The sequence below is a fragment of the Eurytemora carolleeae genome, unplaced genomic scaffold, assembly GCF_000591075.1.
Source record: "Eurytemora carolleeae unplaced genomic scaffold, Eaff_2.0 scaffold874, whole genome shotgun sequence".
NCBI lineage: Eukaryota > Metazoa > Arthropoda > Copepoda > Calanoida > Temoridae > Eurytemora > Eurytemora carolleeae.
The window spans coordinates 534-20,778 of record NW_019396766.1 but is presented as its reverse complement, the minus strand read 5'-3'; the positions used below and the strand labels follow the sequence as shown (position 1 = coordinate 20,778).

Sequence of the window (20,245 nt, the reverse complement as noted above, 5' to 3'; positions counted from 1 at the left end):
GCTACAGAATTTATATGTATAGATCAATTAGTCAAGATGCTGAGACTAGAATATCTGTTTGAAATGCTACAGAATGATCAATTAGTCAAGATGCTGAGACTAGAATATCTGTTTGAAATGCTACAGAATTTATATTTATAGATCAATTAGTCAAGATGCTGAGACTAAAGAATATCTGTTTGAAATGCTACAGAATTTAAATGGATTCTCTCTGCCCTTAGGTAATCAACCCTTCTAACAGAATCAAATCTTTGAAAATATTTTTTTACAATAAAAACCCTCTAATAATGGATAATGTTACGACATGCATGGTTGTATGTAGGTTCCAAAAAATGTTGAGCCAAACCTTTGAAGAAATTCTGAATCCATGCACGGAAGGCATTCTTAAGATTACTTAAATTCACATTAGTATGTTCCGCAACATTCTGACTATATGAAGAAAGGGTTCAGTACTAAAGGACCCAAAAAACTGAAAAAATAAGACGACTTCTAAATTCAAGATTTTTTTAAATAGTCCAATAAACATATAGCCCAGTAATCGTTCAGTGCATGCAGTAAATAGACCCACTTTGTTTAAGCTGTTATCCTAGCAACATATTAAACTTTTTGCTTCATAACAACATCAAACAATAATGCTTGATTGAAAGTACTGTAGACGTAATTTCAAGTGACCCTTCATTTCAAGAAGCATGCCCATTGCCCAACTCACAACTGTACCCTTGAAACCTTTATCTGATCAATAATGTGGAAGATAAATCTTTTTTAACTGAAAAGTGTGTGATTCTGTTTATTTCTCCATGATTTTCCTGCAGGAGAAATACGCAAGTTACTTTGCAGAGAATTAAAAATAACCGGGTTTAAAAAGGATTAACATGGATGATGGATATCTTATTCATACTATTGTACAAACAGTGTAAATCGGGTATTGCCAGATTTACGTTGAGCTGAGAGTCACTTAATATTACCCTTTAAGTCCCTTTAGGTGTCGTCTTTCTTTTCCACAGTTTTTATTTTCTAGATGATAATCTTGAATTCAACCATTCAGGTCCTGTTCTTTTTTCTGCAAACAGTTTTCTTGCAAGTTTACATACAGAGGTAAATATAAACTTTCTAGATTAATACTTAATATTTATACAGTGGGACCCATAACACTGTGGAATAGGAAGACGACTGTAAAATGAAATAATTAAATGAACACATAACAGTATACTGTGTACTTGCAGCCAATAGGTTGGTTAAACACAAGATTGATTAAATGACGTACTCTTCCTATTCCACAGTTGTATGGGTCCTACTGTACAGATTATATAATAAAAATATTCTTCTTAAAATATGGAGATTAATTGCTTACTGTATTCACTAGCATCTACACTAGCACTGAGAACAGATTTGTTTTGCTAACAAACTAAATTACAGATTTGTAAAAATAGTAGTTGAACAGACGCGGCATTCCTGCCCAGGCCCTGTCCATAAATTTAGCCATATTTTTTATTGTTTACAATATTTCACAGAAAAATGTAAACAAATCCTTCTCCTTAGTTTTACTCTCATTGGACCTAGTATCTTGTAATCATATACGAATGGAACAAATCCAATTTATCCATGGTAAATATTAGAATCTTAAATTACGTTTCTTATCAGTTGAAACATAATAATAAAAAGTTTTCAAGGTCGTGCTACAGAACCCGGATCAACAAAAAACAAAGGTAAAATCGAAAATAACCGTAAAATTTCATTTGTAGAATTTTTAATAAAATTATTTTAATTAACATATAAATTTAGGATATTTTTCAGACCATCTTGGATGTTTGGAGAACTTTTAACACCGAATCTAAGACTAATATAATGGATACCGTGGTTTCAGCTTACGGTAACAAGGTAAAATATAAGAATGAACATTCTCCTGAAACCCCTCCCCCCATTCAAGTGCGAGAAAGAAACGTTAAAGGATGTGGATTTAAAACAAGAATTTCTAATTAAATTAGGATTCTGATGAGAAGGCATACAGCAATGCTGGTATTAGTCCTGACAACATCTACATAGTCGACACAGACGGACATTTAGGTAATCTTTTATATTAATTATCATTAGTGCTTAACATTATTTAATGATTCACTTTCTCTCACCCCCCCCCCTCCACACACACACACCTAACTGCTAAATTCTCTTAAAATTTCATTTCTTACAGATATGTTTATAAAATTTTTTTAAGCTAATTTGGGTAGTAACAATCTGTGTGTAAAAAAAATGCCACTTACAAAACTAATAAATTTTCTTACTTTTGGCCATTTTAAAATTTTCTTGAGCTCATTTTAATAAATTGAATTATGTTTAGTTAATATTGAAACTGGTGAAATATCATCCTATGCTGAACAGTCCTCGAGGATTCAGATAATTTATCCAACAGTGTAAAATAAACATTGAACAAATTGTCTACGAATTGTTTAATGAATTGTTCACTTTTTCTTTTCCTAATAAAAAATATTTTTATCCCAATTTTCTTACTCCTGATATAAAACTATTTTCGTCAAGGATTAAAATACTAATATTGTTTTTTTTTAAATGAATTTTTTTTAATGGATAAGATAATTCATTTCTTTATCTATAAAATATCGCTCACCATTCCTTTAGCGGTTCTGTTCTTTTCCTTTTCTTTTTCTTTCATATCTTTAAATATTTTAAAAACGAAAATTGAAAAACAGATTCTGTTCACGATAAAATTTAACTGAAGTAAGAAAGCAAACTCTATTCTCTCCTAGGTGATGTAACCCTTGTATTATCCTAAACTAGACCAGCTGTCTTCTGTATACTAGCTTATTTTCACATTTTGTAAAGTATACGCTTCCCTCAAGGTCACAGGTGTACATTATAATGACTAACTTCAAGTTGTAAACTGACAAAATAATATAATTTATAGATTAAATTCGTGATAACATTTTCAATTCTAGATAGATTTAACGTGCAAATGAAAATGGCAGTTTCAACAATTAGAAAACAGTACTTTAACAATATCAACAATTTCTTTAACTGATTGCAAGGGTTGAAGAAGGCAAGGAGGGGGGGGCGTGTTATGTAAAATTATTTGTTTCCCAATCATATGAATCACAACAAAAATCATAATCATGTTAATCCTAGCAAAAAAGGAGAGTTAAAAATGTACTTACCATTCCTCTAGACTTCATCTTGTCTCGTGAAGACATTAGTTTTTATCCACAAATATAGAATTCAAATATCACTGTTTCACATTTACTCTTCAACAGGTCAGATTCACATTTTCTCACATTTTACTGAAATAAACAAATGATTGGGTATTTTATGCATATAAGGGTTATGTTCATACATTGTGACTAGGTAATTAAATTATAAGTAAAATGTTGTTCACAATTTTCATGTAAATACTAACCATGATTCAAAAAGAGGGATTGTAATGCTGAACAATTACAATTAAAGTGCTACATTTTACATAAATTAAGTGACTATACTACTGAACAATTTAAATTTGTGACTATACTACTGAACAATTTAAATTATTGACTATGCTACTGAACAACTGCGGGACTATAATAGTAAAAAATTTAATTTAGTGACTATTCAGAACAATATAATGAAGTAACAATTCTTCAGAACAATACAATGTGACTATTCTTCTGAACAATACAATGAAGTAACTATTCTTCTAAATAATACAATGAAGTGACTATTCTTCTGAACAATACAATGAAGTAACTATTCTTTTAAATAATACAATGCGACTATTTTTCAGAATAATACAATGAAGAAACTATTCTTCAGAATAATACAATGTGACTATTCTTCTGAACAATACAATGAAGTAACTATTCTTCCGAATAATACAATGTGACTATTCTTCAGAACAATACAATGAAGTAACTATTCTTCAGAACAATACAATGAAGTAACAATTTCTCTGAATAATACAATGTGACTATTCTTAAGAACAATACAATAAAGTAACTATTCTTCTCAATAATACAATGTGACTATTCTTCAGAACAATATAATGAAGTAACTATTCTTCTGAATAATACAATGTGACTATTCTTCCAAACAATACAATAAAGTAACTATTCTTCTGAATAATACAGTGTGACTCTTCTTCTGAACAATACAATAAAGTGACTATTCTTTTGAATATTACAATAAAGTAATTATTCTTGTGAATAATAAAATAAAGTAACTATTCTTGTGAAATTACATCTCAGTGACTATAGCTCAAACCAATTCAAAAATTGCGACTTTTTACTACTGAACAACTTAAAATAGATACTTTAATATTTAACATTCAAATTAGTGACTGTACTTAACAATTTAAATTTAATAAAACAAAAGTATTAAGAATTCTGAGAAAAATAATAACAATTATTTTGATTAGGCCTTTAAACGCAAATCTAAATCTAGGCAACCAAACGTATTGAATAAAATTTTAGCAGTTCTGGTTTATTCTTGCAAAATCAGATCGCATATTATTTTTTAGGAACAAGATAAAAATGTTTTTAGATAGAAAAAGGAAAACGAAAATTTAGGTCTCAAATCAAATTTAAAGCGTTTCACAAGAAAACTTTGGACTAGCAAGGATTAACTCAGACTAAAAATATTAAGCTCAGATTAGGATTCGTTGAATAACAACTTTAACAAATAATTAAATAGTTCTGTTTGCTTAGAATAATAAATTAAGCATGTCAATTTGAGAAAATAATATTTGATGCATCGGGGTATTTTCCTCAATTTTTATTGCACATTTTTAATGCTCTTTGGTAATGAAAACGTTGCAATTTATAAGATCTGTCTAAAGCATGTTGTACAATGTAGAATGCAGTGGTGTAGTGTACAAAATATGCACATTAAGTATTTTCGCAGTGTACACTAGACTTTATGTTTATTGCAAATTTATGGTTTATTTTCTACGCCAACTATGTGGGTTCAGCCCGTAACAGCTAAAAAATAAATTTAACGATTATCAAATTCATAAATTCGCGTACATAAACACTACCTTGGTAATGACAATCTATGAATGAATTATCCAGTGCTTAGGATACGGATCCGTTGGATCCGTGAGATTTTGGATTCCTGGATCCGGATCCGCAAAAATGTGGAGGGATCCGGATACAAGAGGTAAAATAGCAACCAAAAACTGCCAAAAAAAAACTTTTTTACTCCTAAAACCCAAAACCTGAACTTTTGAAAAAAAAGAGATAATAAAAATTTCCTCATTTCTGAATGGTTCATGAAGTTTTAGGATAAAAATAAGCGAAAAAAATAAAACAAAAATTAAAAAATTATTTTTTGTTAAAAATTAAGTAAATCTAAAAACATTGACCTGAATCCGGATCAAAATCCATTTTTTGTCCAGTGCGGATCCAGGATCCGGATCCGCATCAAAATTTAATGGATCCTAAGCACTGATATTATCTAATTTTTGTAAAAGAAAATGTCTTTTATTTGAAAAGAGCTGGTTTTATTATAGACTTGCATAAATACGTTTTTAGATTAGCGGGATTCAATGTTAACTGTTAATATATCTAGATGTGGAAGGTTTGTCCAGGTTTATGAGTCTTATTCCCCATCTTCTCCAGGAACATTAGTTTCCTCACATCTCCTAAATATGATCTAGAGTTCAGAGGTCGTAAATTTTGTATGGAGTGTCGATAATCTGAAACGCTTGATCTCGATATCCAGTGTGGGCATTGGGCACTTTTAAATTTGTAGATAAATCCCTTGATTAAAGTTAATACTGTAGGATATGAACACCAGGAGATAATAAAGAGGAATTTTGAGAATCGTTTTTTTTTAATTATTAAATAACGACGACAAAAAATGTAAAAAAAAACTACGGTAAATTAATTATATGTTTAGGAACATATTTCTCAAAATAAATTTGTCAATAATTCAATGTTAGAATCAATTATTTCTTTTTTCATCATTTTATTGAATTTTTTAACCTTTACGAATTTGTTCACAGACTTCTTGAATTCTTCAAATGTCGTCTTTTCAATAAAAATTCCAGAAAATCTGCAGAAAATGTTTGTGAACAATGAGAGATTACAGAAACTAATAACTGATTAAGATTACTCATTTTCGATGATAAGAGTTAATTTTTATTTTCTCAACCTGTTCCTAAACAACTAATTAATTTACTGTAGAATTTTTGATGCATGTATTGTTGTCGTTATTTAATAATTTTTAAAAAATCGATTCTCAAAACGTAACCACCCAAACGGATGATTTTGAAAGTCGACTTTGCGCTTAAACTCAGTAATTAAACATAATTAAAACGTTATGTATGTCGCAAATGAATCCAAAAAAAATGACTCCACAATACTACATTCTCAGTTCAACTACTTCCGTAGATTGCCGGTCACTCCCTTTAAGAGGAAAATTTATCTAGGGTTAAGTACTAAAAATAGGAAACAAATGAGAAAGGTGTAATAATAATAATAATAATAATAATAATAATCGGGAAAGAAAACATGGTAAGAAAACATGGTAAGCAAGGTGATCGTATTCTAATAATTTAAAAACTAAGACTAAACACCATGAGAGAAAGTTTGGTCGCAGTATCAGAATAAATAAACAACTTCTTTAGTCTCTACCCACTCGATCCCCCCCCCCCCCCCCCCCCCCATCCTCCATATAAAACAGAACCCACTCCCTCAGCACCTGTTATCTGAATCCTATTGGAGAGGTATGCCTGCAGGGGAGGAAGACTTCCCTAAAATAATTAGTTTCAAAAAGTAAGTTTTAAAAAACATTTTTTTCTAATTTCATGATCTAGTCTTAACTGATAAGGTATGCAATAGATACCAAGATTTAGAGGCGAAATCAATCAATTAATCGATCAACCAATTTATTACCTTAAGAATACCAGCTAGATCAGAACTAGTCAGTGTTAAACAAACATCACTCTCAACTTCTTTATCTAAAATAGATTTATCGTGTTGTGATTTCACTATTTCTAGTTTTATACCAAGTTTTTTTTTTTGGTTTCAATGATATAGAATACTTTTGAGGTGAAACAAAAGTATTTGAGACTTAACAAGTTAAAGTATCTTTTTATCTTTTTTCCCCCATCAACAAGTATAAATATTAAATAAAAATGTTTGTATGAGTTAATTATCATTCATAACTATAAACTTAAAGAAAACTGCGATATTTCTTGATAGTTTGTCAGTTTTTTGTTTTGTCAAACCCAATTATTCATTTTAGTACAGGACTCTTCTTCATACACCCTTGATACAACATATAGTAAATACAATCCCAGTACCGAAATTTCTAAACCATATAAATGTCAAAAGCAACATACTAGTTGAGTAAGAAAACTTAATAGTAATTACCTACGACGCAACAAGTTTTAGAAGTGTCTGTAATACTCATCAATAATTTAGTTCCAACATCTGAACAGTAAAAATATTTAAATTTGAACAGCAAAGCAACAACTTCCTATAAAACAAAACTCACATAAATGAAATGAGATATGAAACAAATGCGTTTTGATCTAAACCGTTGCTGGTTAGAATTCTAATGTCCTGGCAGTTAATGAATTCTCCTTAAGACAAGCTTTGTTTGAACCAATCAAATTGCTGAACTGAGTTTTGAAGTCAAGACTGGAGAGAAGATATGGGTTCAAAAGTGTAATTTCTATGAAAAAAAATGTATGTCTAACTTTTAAAGAAATCACGCATATGTTGTAACTTGATTGGTTAAAACAAGAGATGATTTTTGAGGAAATAAATAAATTTCTAAATATTTTAAATTTCTTAATTCTGTTCCTGAGAGAATCAGAGTGTAAGTTCCGATATTTTCCGCCTCGATTTTCTCAGTTTCTAGAATATTCTGCAGACAAACCGACCAGCTGGTCTTCCCCTAAACATGTGGAATATTCTAGATCAATTGACGTATAGAGCAGATGAGATATAGAGCAAACGTCGTGATCTATGAGCTAAGTAGCAAATGGTTAATAGAGCAAATGGAACTAGAGCAAATGGCCATAGAGCAAATGGAATTAGAGCAGATGTCGTAGCGCCAACATGTATAATATTCTAGACCAACTGTTCTTCCTCTAAACATATAGAATATGCTAGACCAGCTGTTCTTCCTCTAAACATATAGAATATTCTAGACCAGCTGTTCCTAAACCTGAAGAATATTCTAGACCAACTGTTCTTCCTCAAAACATATAGAATATTCTAGAACAGCTGTTCTTCCTCTAAACATATGGAATATTCTAGACCAGCTGTTCTTCCTCAAACATATAGAATTTTCTAGAACAGCTATTTTTTCTCTTAAACATTTAGCGCATTCTAGACCAGCTGTTCTTCTCCTAAACATATAAAATAATCTAGACCAGCTGTTCTTCTTCTAAACGTTTAGAATATTCTAAACCAGTTGTTCTTCTCCTAAACATATAGAATATTCTAGACCAGCTGTTCTTTCTCTTAAACATTAGAATATTCTAGACCAGCTGTTCTTTTCCTAAACATATAGCATATTCTAGACCAGCTGTTCTTATCCTAAACATATAAAATATTCTAGACCAGCTGTTCTTCCTCTAAACATACTAAACCAGCTGTTCTTCCCGTAAACATACAGAATATTCTAGACCAGCTGTTCTTTCTCTTAAACATTTAGAATTTTCTATACCAGCTGTTCTTCCTCTAAAAAAATAGCCCCGCAGACCAGCTGTTCCTTTCCTAGGAACATACATACAAAATGCTCGTAACCAATTTTCAGTCTCTCCTGTATTCAGATTGAGTTTATGTTCTCCGTGTACCTGTTCAGCTTCTTCTATTGAATCCTGGATATCTATGAGGTTCCCCGTCTCCTCCTCCTCCTCCTCCATGGAGTAGATGTACTTTGCAAATGCTGCTGGGGAGAGGGTCTAAAAATACTTTTTTCAAATAAGAAACTACGTAAAGGTTTTGATTTAAATACTAAAAGATAAATTGAGAGAAATCTTGCTTATTATTGAAAGATTTCACATGATGGAAAAAAATTATTTCTTGCTTTATTTCTAATGAACGGAGTCAGTCAATCCTACCTTTTAACAAGATCTTTTAAATTCGCAATGTACATCCACATTCTTTACAATCTACGTACAGTGTTCAGGGAAAGCAAGGAAACAAAGAATTTTCTTAATAAAGGGACTGTAAACGCAATTTTAAGTGACGCCCATGCAAGGATGGTAATGCCCGATTCACAATAATCTTATCAAAAATGGAAAAGATATTGTAGTATTTCTAAGGAAGATTTTCGGAAAAAAACTATCGTTGTTTAACCCGATCTACTCGTTTTGAACTTTTAGAAAACGAATAACATCGCTTTTGAAAACGATCGTTTTTATAAACACGATAAGCAACCGTTTTTTATACGATTGTTACTAAAAAAATTTCATTGATAAATTTGTTTTTCGACATATATGAAGACGATTATGAATAATGTCTTGCATGCAATTTTATCGAAGGTTGTCTTACATGCAGGTAAATGTTGTGGTGGAGCTATAAGTTCTATTACACAACTATACAATGATAAGTACTGATGCCCTTCAGGTGGATTTCCTCTCTCCTCCTCTCTTCGTTAACGATCGTTAATGAAACAACGAACTTTTTAAAAACGATCGTTTCGTTTTTCATTTTTTCGTCGTCATTTTCATAACGAAACGATCGTTTAAAAAAAATAAAAAGATCCATCTCTATGCGCAAGTCACTTTTGTAGAGAAAACAGTACTAAAACTAATCAGTTTACAAAATTATAAACATTGATATTTAATTCACACTTGATCAGACAAAGCTTTGAAGGGTACCTTTGTGAGTCGGACATTGCAATCTTTGCCCCGAGGATTACTTGGAATTACGCTTACAGTCCCTTTTAAGAATTTATAAATATTCCTACCTGTGTTGTATGACCTAGACTGGCTAGTAGAGGTGGAATACCTCCCTCCTTTACAGGAGATTTCAATACTTTTACATCGGAGAGAACAACAGCTCTGAAATAATAATTTTAAAAAATGTTCTGTATGTTCTGAAACAATTTTTAGGTTGGAAAAAATCGTATCTTTGGTATTTTTGAACTTTGAACTTGGCATTCTGGGGGAGCAACATAGACAAAGATAGACACCAACAAACTCATCTCAAGAAACCTGGATTCCAAGACGAAGTGGGATTTTTATAGAACGCATACAGAGGGGTCTTTAGGGGTTTGTTTTGAACTTCGATTTTGGCATATATTTAGATCATTTATTTTGCAGGCGTAAACATCAATAATAAATGATCTGAGAGATATAGATAAATACGTTTCGCCTAAAATGTAAGCAAAAAATAAGAAAGTAAAAAAAGGAAGCAATGGAAAAATAACTTGTTTTTTTAAGAATACATTCACAATCAATCCCAATTTTTCTAAAATTGTACAGTTTTGCCCAGCTTGCATGCTGTACTCAGTACACTGAACCTCTATCAATATCTACTCTGTGGGGAGTTCTGAGTTTGAAAAGAAAGGTAGGGGAAAACATGCCTGATTAAAACCAGTTCTGAAGAAAAAATCTAAATATTAAAATTTTATTTTTTTGTCTATACAAAATACCTTATGTCCAAACCCCATTTTCTAACTTGTCCATTAATCTCCTTCTTCACATCCTGAAATCAATTTAAACTTTTATATCCAAAAAAGTGACTTCTATTAATTATTTAATAGCAAAGAAGAAATTTTTTAAAAATAATTTTTTTAAATATATAAGTCCTACCAGTGAAGCGCTTTGCTTGTCTTTCACCAGCTGATCAATATTCTTCTTAATAATCAGCCTGAGTAGAATAGTTCTAGCTAGAGATCTAATCATTTCCTAAACATCAATATTCTAAAATAATCAGCTTGAGTAGAATAGTTCTAGCTAGAGATCTGATTATTTCCTAAACATTATTAATCTTTGTAAAGATTATTAAGCAACAATAAAATTATGAATATATAGACCATACTCGGGAAGATTCACAGTGCTTAAGAGACATGTCATTTTATTGCGGATCCGGATCCTGGATCCGCCCTGATAAAAAATTATCAGTATCCAAGTCATGTTCTGTTAAGATTTACTGATTTTTTCAACAAAAGAAGAATTTTTAAATAATTTTTCTTTCTTTTTTCCTTATTAATGTTAAAAGTTGATGGACCATTCAGAGTTTATGAAAATTTTAATAATCTCTTTTTTCAGGTTTGGGTTTTGAGAGCAAAAAGTGTTTTCACAGTTTTTAGTTAATATCTTGCCCTTTGGATCCTAAGCACCGATACAAAGGGACCCATTGTATTTTTGTTTACTAATAAAGCATACTGCAGTTATCGTAAGAAACATAGAAACAAAACTCTGCCCGAGTATCACCGAGTTTGTTTACACTTTTCTGAAACCTAATATATGTGGGTTCCTGGTGTATCTTCCTTCAGTATTACTATCAACACTGCTTCAGAGCTAAATATTATGGATCTAGCGGATTTGAAATGGATCTAAGTGAAAATATCAACCAAAATATCCCCTTAAAGTACCTGATGGTCGGCAACCTCACGAACAAGTGCTACACAGTCAACAACCGCGTAGTGAACCTCAGCTCCTGACGTAAAAATTAATTAAATAACTTGAATAAAAAATAAACATTTGATAAATATTTGCAAAAGAAGATATTTTAAAACGCAAATAATGCCAACATTTATTTAGAGATTCGCCAAACCAGCGCTAAGAATTAGTGAGTTTTATTATTTACCTATCTCGATAATTCCTCCATCATGAGTGATCAATTGTTGGGGAGGAACACTGTATTTTAATAGTAAATCCATCAATCAAATTCTTTCGTTTTAATGGTTCTAGCACTAACTCATGAGTTTAATTGATGTAGTACAAATTCAACGAAAAAAAATCTTTATCTTAAGAACTGTTAAATTTTTCAATTAAGATGAAAAGAAAGACAAACTGAAAGCCCGGCGTTGCCCGTGGGAAAATATATATCAGTTGAAACGCAACAATCTTCTTATAACATTTTATTCATAAACAAATTGTTTCATGCTTTTATGCAATCATCAGTATATATATATTTAAAAGAAAAAAAATTAGACTTTGTCACCCCTAGGCTACCCATGAGTAGTGTCCATAATAAATTTCAGACATTCGGTCCAGCCGTTGGGCCGGCTAAAGGGAAGATATATATGAATGTCTTGTTTTAATATACTGATTGATGGTATTTATTGATAATTTTCCTGAAAGCTGAGTTTGCGACGTAAACAGTCTGGGTTCTATCAATCCAAGGAAATACAAGCACTCTCCCTAAACAAACATTCAATAAATTTTGTAGTTGTACGAGCTGAGACACTTTTATGGTCTCGTATGATGTATATAATAAGATTTTGAATAAGTTTAAACGTATGTCAAGTGTTCAATGTTCAAACTTATCCTCCAGTTCTTAAAAAAAAAAACAAGGAAAGTTTGGGTGAGTTGAGGTTTTATCAGAGGGTGAAGGAGGAGGACCCAGAGGATACGATATTAATAATTATATGAAGTGGAGGCCGAAGGGGGAAAGGTAAAGTGTTTTTGAAGAGGGGTGGGGGATGTACAGTAATGGTTAAGCTAGGAGTGAACGTATTGGAATAGGGGTAGAGTAGAGTTTGTTCATTCATATTTTCTTGATTTCCCTTTGCCCGGAGCCCCCAACCCCTAAAAAAATGCTTGTTGCTTGACTCTTTTTTTCAGAAAATTAGTGTTTTTAAGCGGGGGGCTCCAGTACGTCTTTTTAAAATATTTTTTCTGATTTCTCAAATTTTTTAAGCATGCGACTTTTAAAAGTTATTTCGGACAATACATAAAAAATGTACGTATAGACATATATTTCAAGTATAAGACTAACAAAATATGCAGCATTGTAATTTGTAATGGTCGGGTGTCCAAATAAACATAAGGGTTTAGGATGTTCCATAATTAACATTATTGATTTACTCGGTATTTTTCCCCGTCCTGAGCAAAAAAATGTAAATCTGAAAAATTTGACGGATCACGAAAATACAAATTTTAAGGCCGTGAACATCCAAAAAATAACGTTTTTTTTATATAATTTTCGTTAATTTGAAAAAATTTCTTAGGTCAAGAACCTTCTGTAAAATTTCAATTTAAAAAAAATTCCTCCTTTTTAACTGTTCTTAGTTATTGTAAAGATACGAGTATACTCAAAAAACACTTTGATGAATTAAATACTTTTTGCAGTCCAATGAAAGGCCTGATGAATGAAATATGTTTAGAACAGGCCTGGCCGGCTGTGTCGATATCAAACAATTGAGCGGATTAAAAAGTTTCCACGGTGGATAATTCAGATCAGATCTGGATTAAGGGTATCCAATTCTAAAGTTTTCAGCTCAGTTTAAATAGACCATTTTCACTTGAATTGTCCTTTGCTAACTTCTAGTAAAAATATTTGCTTCGTAACAACATCAAAACGCTTAAATATTGCTATAATGTCGTCTTTCTACTCCATTGTTTTCTTGTTATCACTGTATACATTTTCAGCACCTTCAAAACTAACTGAGATACTGCATGAAATTTGTCCAGATTCCAAATTATTAAATCAACAAAATTCTTTAGATGTATCTTCGTCAATTTTATAAAGATACAATTAGAACTCTTAGAACACAAGAGATCGAGTTAATTAACTTGGTGTACTGTCAAGTTAAAGCCCTCCTCCCTTGTCTTACCCTTTAGTTTTTAAAAGTCAGCCTTATTTCAAATGAACTGAAGTTTACAGTAAGAAGGAAAACCATATTTTGGAACGCCTAAAAAGGCTTATATGCAGAGACGTATACAAGGGGGAGGGTTATGGGGCTCAGCCCCTTTTATCAGTGAAATATTATGGTTTCCATGGTTTTTTTTAAGGCCAAAAAGGGTGCTGACTTCTTTTTTTATTAAATATTACTTCCATTAAATATTGATGGCGCTGCAATTTTTATTTATTTTTATCCTTATATAGATTATGTTCAGTTGCATCAACTTTCAGTTTTTTAATTTTTCATCATCTTTTGTTTTCCTTTCAAAATTTTGTAACTTAACCGAAAACATATCATAAATTCAACCAAACCAAAATTGTGAGAATCAATTGTCATATACAGGGTGTCCCACGAAAATGACAGTTGGTTTATAGTTTAGAATGTCTTCTTAATAATTTGTTAAGTTGTTTGATACCAAAGACAATAATAAAAATATAATGTGGGAGTCATGTTATAGTAAAACAGATTTCAAAGTAAAATATATTTAAGCAAAAGAAATAAACTGCAAAAAATCTAATGCAGTATATGGAAGACGACATTCATAACTATTTATCAACTGTCATGTTTCCTGGGATACCCTGTATATAAAATAAGATATACATTATTATGCAATATACATTTTTGAATGTGTCGTATATCACATTTATTGAATACACGTGCAGGGTTCATGAAGAGGAACATATCGTTTACGTCCAAAATGTTTAAAATTTTATATTTTTGAGTTTAACTTCTGAGCAGTGACTTAAAGGCCGTTTGTAAGACTGTAAATATTGATTACCTAGACTTCGTATACTTACAGAGTACAGACTTATATGGTTAAATCCATGACTCGACTAAACCATGGTATTTTTAGTATAGTTTCATCAGTTTAATAGGAGCCCAATGGGGAATGACAAACTTAAATTGTAACAGTTGACCTTCTTTAAAGAGATTATAATCTAAAGTGTACAACTTACAAGTTGCATTTAAAAAGTTGCCTTCAATTGAGTTTAATTAAAATTGAGCACGAGCAGTAAGAAAAATACCACCCAGCATTTAGTGGTAAATAAAACCGCTTGTTCAAAAATCATTTAGAAATTTACCATTTCTACAAATTTTAATATGTTGATTTTAAATAAAAAGTTCTGTTTTCTGTATTCACAAATCTGTACGTTTATACATCTCTTGTAAGATCTTAGCATCTCTAGAACTGCAGAAATTTAAAAGTATAATTAAAACTAGATTGCATCTCTATAGAACTGCAGAAATTTAAAAGTATAAAAAACTAGATTGCATCTGTAATTATTGATGATAAAGATATAATTTGACTTGAATCTGGGAACTAATTAGCCTGTGTACCTATCATCAATTATCGAGATTCAAGGCTAAACAACCCTGGGTAAAAGATAGTAGAAACATCTAAAACTTCTAGAACCAGCTAGAAGAAAAGATGCACCTTTGTCTCAAGAAAGTTCTAGAATAAATTATCGAGCAGCGCCAAAAAACAAGCGCAACAGCTTCGAGAATGTTCTAGAACAATCTATCATGGTTTACTATAAAAAGCCAAGACAGACCCTGACTCGGGTTAGTTAGTTGGAATTTGAATCCTAGATTTTTCCTCTCAGATCTGTATTTATCGTAAAATGACCCGGTGATTTTGAAGTGTATCTTTGAAGAAACAAATTGGAAAATCTAGGTAATAAATCATTTTATTTGTAACTATTTGTTTTGTCAATATCCGTAATTCTCGTTTATCTATTCACCCTAAACTGATTCATAGAGGTTGAAATCCAATAGTATTAAGTAAAGATAGATATATATATAATTCATAAAAATCAGATTGTTCATACTTTTATTCAAATATTGTTATATATTAAATTCTATATTAGTCATTATATTATCTTTTTAACTAATCATTTATATGATTAATATTGTCAAAATTTTTCCCTTGGACTGAAATACATAGCTAAACGAAAATCTCAGTGTTAATAATATATATGAAGTAGTTAAGAAGGATTGGAATACTCCTAAAACGGAGAGGAACAATCTCGGAGTAGGATTAAAGTTACACATTTAAAAGTTCAAACCTTAAGGACTAAACAATTGAATAGTATATACTTGAGAACAAAAAGTGAAATATAGAAATTTGGTTCATAACAAAGAAACATTAAAACTTATTCAGAAATACTTTGTCCACCATTAAAAGCGTGGCAACATTTAATGCAGGGCTTATTGATTAAACTATTAAACAGAAATTCGAATATCTTAAGGCCTAAAAACTGTTAGAGGTTTAACCTTTGAATCCTGCATTGTTTGTTTTTGGGCGAGCCAAAGCTACTGGAATCTTCTTTGTAAAATCTTTTATTTAAAAAATCATCAGAAACTACTTGAGTTATTGTCGTACTTCGTTTATTTATCTTAAACCTTAAAAATAGTCAAATTGCGATTCATATCAGCAATTTTATAAAAGGTTGCTTATCACAAGAATAGGTATCACTTTTATACATCTTTATGGAACTGAGGAAATTTAAAAGTATAAAAAACTAGATTGCATCTCTATGGAACTGAAGAAATTTAAAAGTTTAAAAACTAGATTGCATCTCTATAGAACTGCAGAAATTTAAAAGCATAAAAAACTAGATTGCATCTCTATAAAACTGAAGAAATTTAAAAGTATAAAAAACTAGATTGCATCTCTTTAGAACTGAAGAAATTTAAAAGTTTAAAAAACTAGATTGCATCTCTTTAGAACTGAAGAAATTTAAAAGTTTAAAAAACTAGATTGCATCTCTATAGAACTTCAGAAATTTAAAAGTATAAAAAACTAGATTGCATCTCTATAGAACTGCAGAAATTTAAAAGTATAAAAGACTAGATTGCATCTTTATAGAACTGAAGAAATTTAAAAGTATAAAAAACTAGATTGCATCTCTATAGAACTGAAGAAATTTAAAAGTATAAAAGACTATATTGCATCTCTATAGAATTGCAAAAATTTAAAAGTTTAATAAAAGTAGATTGCAGCTCTATAGAACTGAAGAAATTTAAAAGTTTAAAAAACTAGATTCCATCTCTATGATGAGTTTCAAAACAATCAACAATATTTGTATAATTTATGATTTTTGAGCCTTTTTTTTCTCTAAACTAAAGATTTTTTTTTTATAAAATCAGACTATAAAAAAAAATTTTACAAGATTCATTAAAATAATTTTTAGAGGAGGATTGATTTTGTAAGAAGGGAAAATTGTTAATTCACAGAGATCCAAACTTTTAAAGGTTGCAAGCTCTCGAGCAAAACTCTATGAGAATTTTGCCAATTACTTCTCAAAACTAAAGCTAAAAACAAGTGCATTTATAGTTCTATAATTAAAATATCAATGGTCTGCAAAAATTAGAAGTTATAAGTAGAGTCAAATAAAGGGCCAAGGCTCTGCGACACTTTAAAATCGACTCAGTCTTGAAAATTGTTGCAAATTTCTTAACTGTCTTGATCTAAATGTATTTGTTGACCATAAATCTATCTCCTAACCCCACTCTCACGTCATGTCGTCTTTACCAGCCCAAACCCAAACCAAACCATTTCGCCTACTCTACCTCTCTACTCAGTCAAGGAAAAATCGAAACACTGAAATGTTTTACTAAGTGAAAGATCAAACCCATAAATAACTTTGCAATCAATAGTCAATTCCACTTTAAAAAACCGGGTTTATATTTCAGAAGTTTTTACAAATGTTTTGAACTATTCCATCAAACCCTCAAAGCCTTAATCACTTCATTTTACTCCGACATGGAAAACTAGTTAAACTATTACATATTTTATCTTATTAGCATTGTCATTTAATTTATTAACATTGTCATTTAATTTTAGTAACATTGTCATTTTATTTTAGTAACATTGTTTCGGCCCAGAAAGTGTCTTAACCTAACCTAACCCTGGATAATGCTAAATAAATACTAATTTTGTCATGTACAAAATTGATAGGAGGGGGGGGGGCGGGGGGGGGTCCAAAAATCGTTCTCTAGGAATATACCAAGGTTTTAATATACGACGATACGTATCTGAAAAAAGTGGAACAAAATCGGTTTGTGATCTATCTGTATCAATATGCGCAACTTTGAATAAATGCCGCGAATGCGATATTTCAGTTTTCAATTTTGTTTACTTACACAAACAGGGATAAATAAAAACCCAAACGTTTTTTACAGCTTTAATTTTAATATAGCTAATGAAACTTCAGTAAAAGATGTTATTGATTCAAAAATATTTTTGTCGTCTTAGAATTTTTCTCAATTTGTTGTTAAAAATTTGAAATAGTGGTCCATAATAAAACGTTATGATACTAATACAAGGTGTCCCACGAAACATGACATTTAATAAATAGCTATTTTTAGTTAAACAAATCTTTTGCTTAATTATATTTTACTTTGAAATCAATTTTGATATAACATGACTCCCATCTAATATTTTTATTGATCTTATTCTTTGGTATCACACAACTTAACAAATTAGGGAATTGAAGACATTCTAAACTATTCACCAACTGTCATGTTTCGTGGGACACCCTGTAGTTCGCTACAAAGTCCAGGGACGTACTGGTGGGGGGGGGGGTAATTGAATAATGTTTACAATATACCTGGACCTCTGCTCCCAATTAAAGCTCCGAGCCTGAAATAACAAGAGGTAAATAAACACTGAACATATACAGAGTGAAACAACGCCATTAAATAGAGATTATCCGAAATGATAAGTAAAAATAAAGATAAAAAATTAAAACATTAAACTGATGAGAAAGCTTAATGTTTTACCCATTTTACCAAAACATGGCAAATTTTAATCAAAACTATCCCCCCCCCAAAAAAGAAAAACAGAAATCAATAATCAATCAATCAATAATCAATAATGAATATCCTCAATTCCCAACCACAAAAATAACATCTTTTTCAAATGAAGTTTAAATTTAAAGAAAAGAATCACAATTTCCTAAACATGCATATTGGAGGGATATATTTTAAAAAGAAACAAGGTGAGGGTAAAAAATAATATTGAAGAAAATACAGATTAATATATTTGTTTAATTCGCAAAATATTTAAAAATTAACTCAAGCTTTTCTCTGTTTGTTTCATTAATTAAATAAATTCAACACATGTGTTAACAAGACTCACGAGTGTCCGCTAAATAGGAGAACTTAATGTTGATTATTTTAACAGATTCCCAACTGTAATGAAACTAATCCCTTTTATATCAATAATCTTATCATATCATGAGATCAAGTTCTCACAATCATTTAAGAAATAAAATTATTCTTTACATACAAAGTAATTTAGAGAGCAAAATATCACATAAAAAAATTGAAAGAAAATTAAACAAACAAAATCACAACAAACGTGGAAATCGAGATAAAAAAGATCCAACTATTTTGCAAGTGCAATCAGGATCTGGAATATTTGTACTCACTGGGTCCGAATTCTCAAAAACTCGCGGACCCACAGATCCGAAATCAAGTGGACTTAAAACTATGACGCAGTCAAGTGGAAGTGTCAAAAATATGGAAGTAAGAGATAAAAAAAACATTAAAATTTTAAAACTGTGCATATTATGTTCATGAATTAACAACGGGTCCGTTTAGTACAAGACAGATCAAGAATCTGAATAAAAATAAGTACTGAATTTTACAGCCGTAATGTGAAATAACAAATATAAAATTAGTAAACTGAAAAAGAGACAAAAACCGGTTGATTGTGTACTGACCTGAAAATTATAATCCGTTCCGTATCATTTATTTTCTTTATGCAGAACCAGTAGGTTAAAGGGAACAAACAAATGAAAACTAAAATAAATTAGTAATTGATAATTTTATTAAACACATCGAATCCTAGCTTTTTTAAGCTTACCATCCTTAAAACCTTCAAAATATTTTAATCCCCACAAAAGTTGAACTATAAATGAATAAGAATACCATCTCTCCCGACATGGGCCTATGCATTAGCTCCCTTTCCCCCCACATTCTGACCCCCCATATTCACCTGTATACGAGCAAAGTGTGAGTAGATGTGAGACAAGTTTAAGAATAATCCCCTGCTCGACTATCCTCTCCTCCCTCTCTGGCAACTTTATCCGTCCTACTCCTGGTCCTTTACGAAGTACCACCTCCTCCTCTCCAACCTGCCCCTCAAGATCTCGCTCACCTACACCAGAATCAAAATAAAGATGTATCAACAATTAATACTTACCCTTTAAATAGTGTCAGGGACGAAAAGCAGCTTGCTAATTTTGACATCGTCATTCATTTCCAATTATTACAGACCGGGTCTGTCCTAGTATACGATTTTTAGACCCTTGGGCCCTCATACCAATTTTCCACATGACCTTAATTTTATATTATTTAAAATTTATTTTTACTATTTTAGGGTTAAGGTTGGCTTGAAAATTTCTAGGCCTAGCGCTACAGCTAAGACATGCTAGCAGGGGGA

The 20,245-nt window shown here is 30.9% G+C and overlaps 3 protein-coding genes and 1 long non-coding RNA gene across 5 annotated transcripts in view; 1 reads left to right on the top strand and 3 right to left on the bottom strand.

The window, feature by feature from the left end:
* LOC111708416 (protein diaphanous) overlaps nt 1-3,772 on the bottom strand; it is a 48,026-nt gene extending 44,254 nt beyond the window's left edge. The window contains exon 1 of one of the 2 annotated variants that reach the window (XM_023481779.1): nt 3,165-3,772. In XM_023481779.1, the coding sequence (XP_023337547.1) occupies nt 3,165-3,200 (36 nt within the window). In that variant the 5' untranslated portion in view covers nt 3,201-3,772. Of the gene's footprint in view, nt 1-2,620; nt 2,735-3,164 lie in introns of those variants that run through there. The other variant, XM_023481777.1, reaches the window with a different exon arrangement.
* LOC111708419 (nuclear elongation and deformation protein 1-like) lies at nt 135-2,496 on the top strand. The gene is made up of 6 exons (XM_023481785.1): nt 135-221; nt 1,046-1,095; nt 1,671-1,706; nt 1,795-1,878; nt 1,986-2,064; nt 2,336-2,496. Exons 1-6 carry the CDS (start codon nt 185-187, stop codon nt 2,410-2,412), a joined length of 363 nt encoding a protein of 120 aa, XP_023337553.1. The 5' UTR covers nt 135-184; the 3' UTR covers nt 2,413-2,496.
* An 807-nt stretch (nt 3,773-4,579) lies between the features above and the next one.
* On the bottom strand, nt 4,580-5,376 carry LOC111708420 (uncharacterized). The gene is made up of 2 exons (XR_002766663.1): nt 5,339-5,376; nt 4,580-5,026 (listed from the first exon to the last, which is right to left on the bottom strand). It is a non-coding gene; the product is annotated as an uncharacterized LOC111708420 (long non-coding RNA).
* Nucleotides 5,377-5,500: 124 nt separating this feature from the next.
* Nucleotides 5,501-19,979, bottom strand: LOC111708418 (uncharacterized). Its single transcript, XM_023481784.1, has 15 exons — nt 19,799-19,979; nt 19,524-19,602; nt 18,408-18,439; nt 12,244-12,310; nt 11,754-11,803; nt 11,539-11,603; nt 10,754-10,849; nt 10,594-10,646; nt 9,907-10,000; nt 8,789-8,896; nt 7,788-7,881; nt 7,353-7,412; nt 6,873-6,937; nt 6,679-6,730; nt 5,501-5,617 (listed from the first exon to the last, which is right to left on the bottom strand). Exons 7-15 carry the CDS (start codon nt 10,844-10,846, stop codon nt 5,541-5,543), a joined length of 696 nt encoding a protein of 231 aa, XP_023337552.1. The 5' UTR covers nt 10,847-10,849; nt 11,539-11,603; nt 11,754-11,803; nt 12,244-12,310; nt 18,408-18,439; nt 19,524-19,602; nt 19,799-19,979; the 3' UTR covers nt 5,501-5,540.
* Between the last annotated feature and the right edge of the window lie 266 nt (nt 19,980-20,245).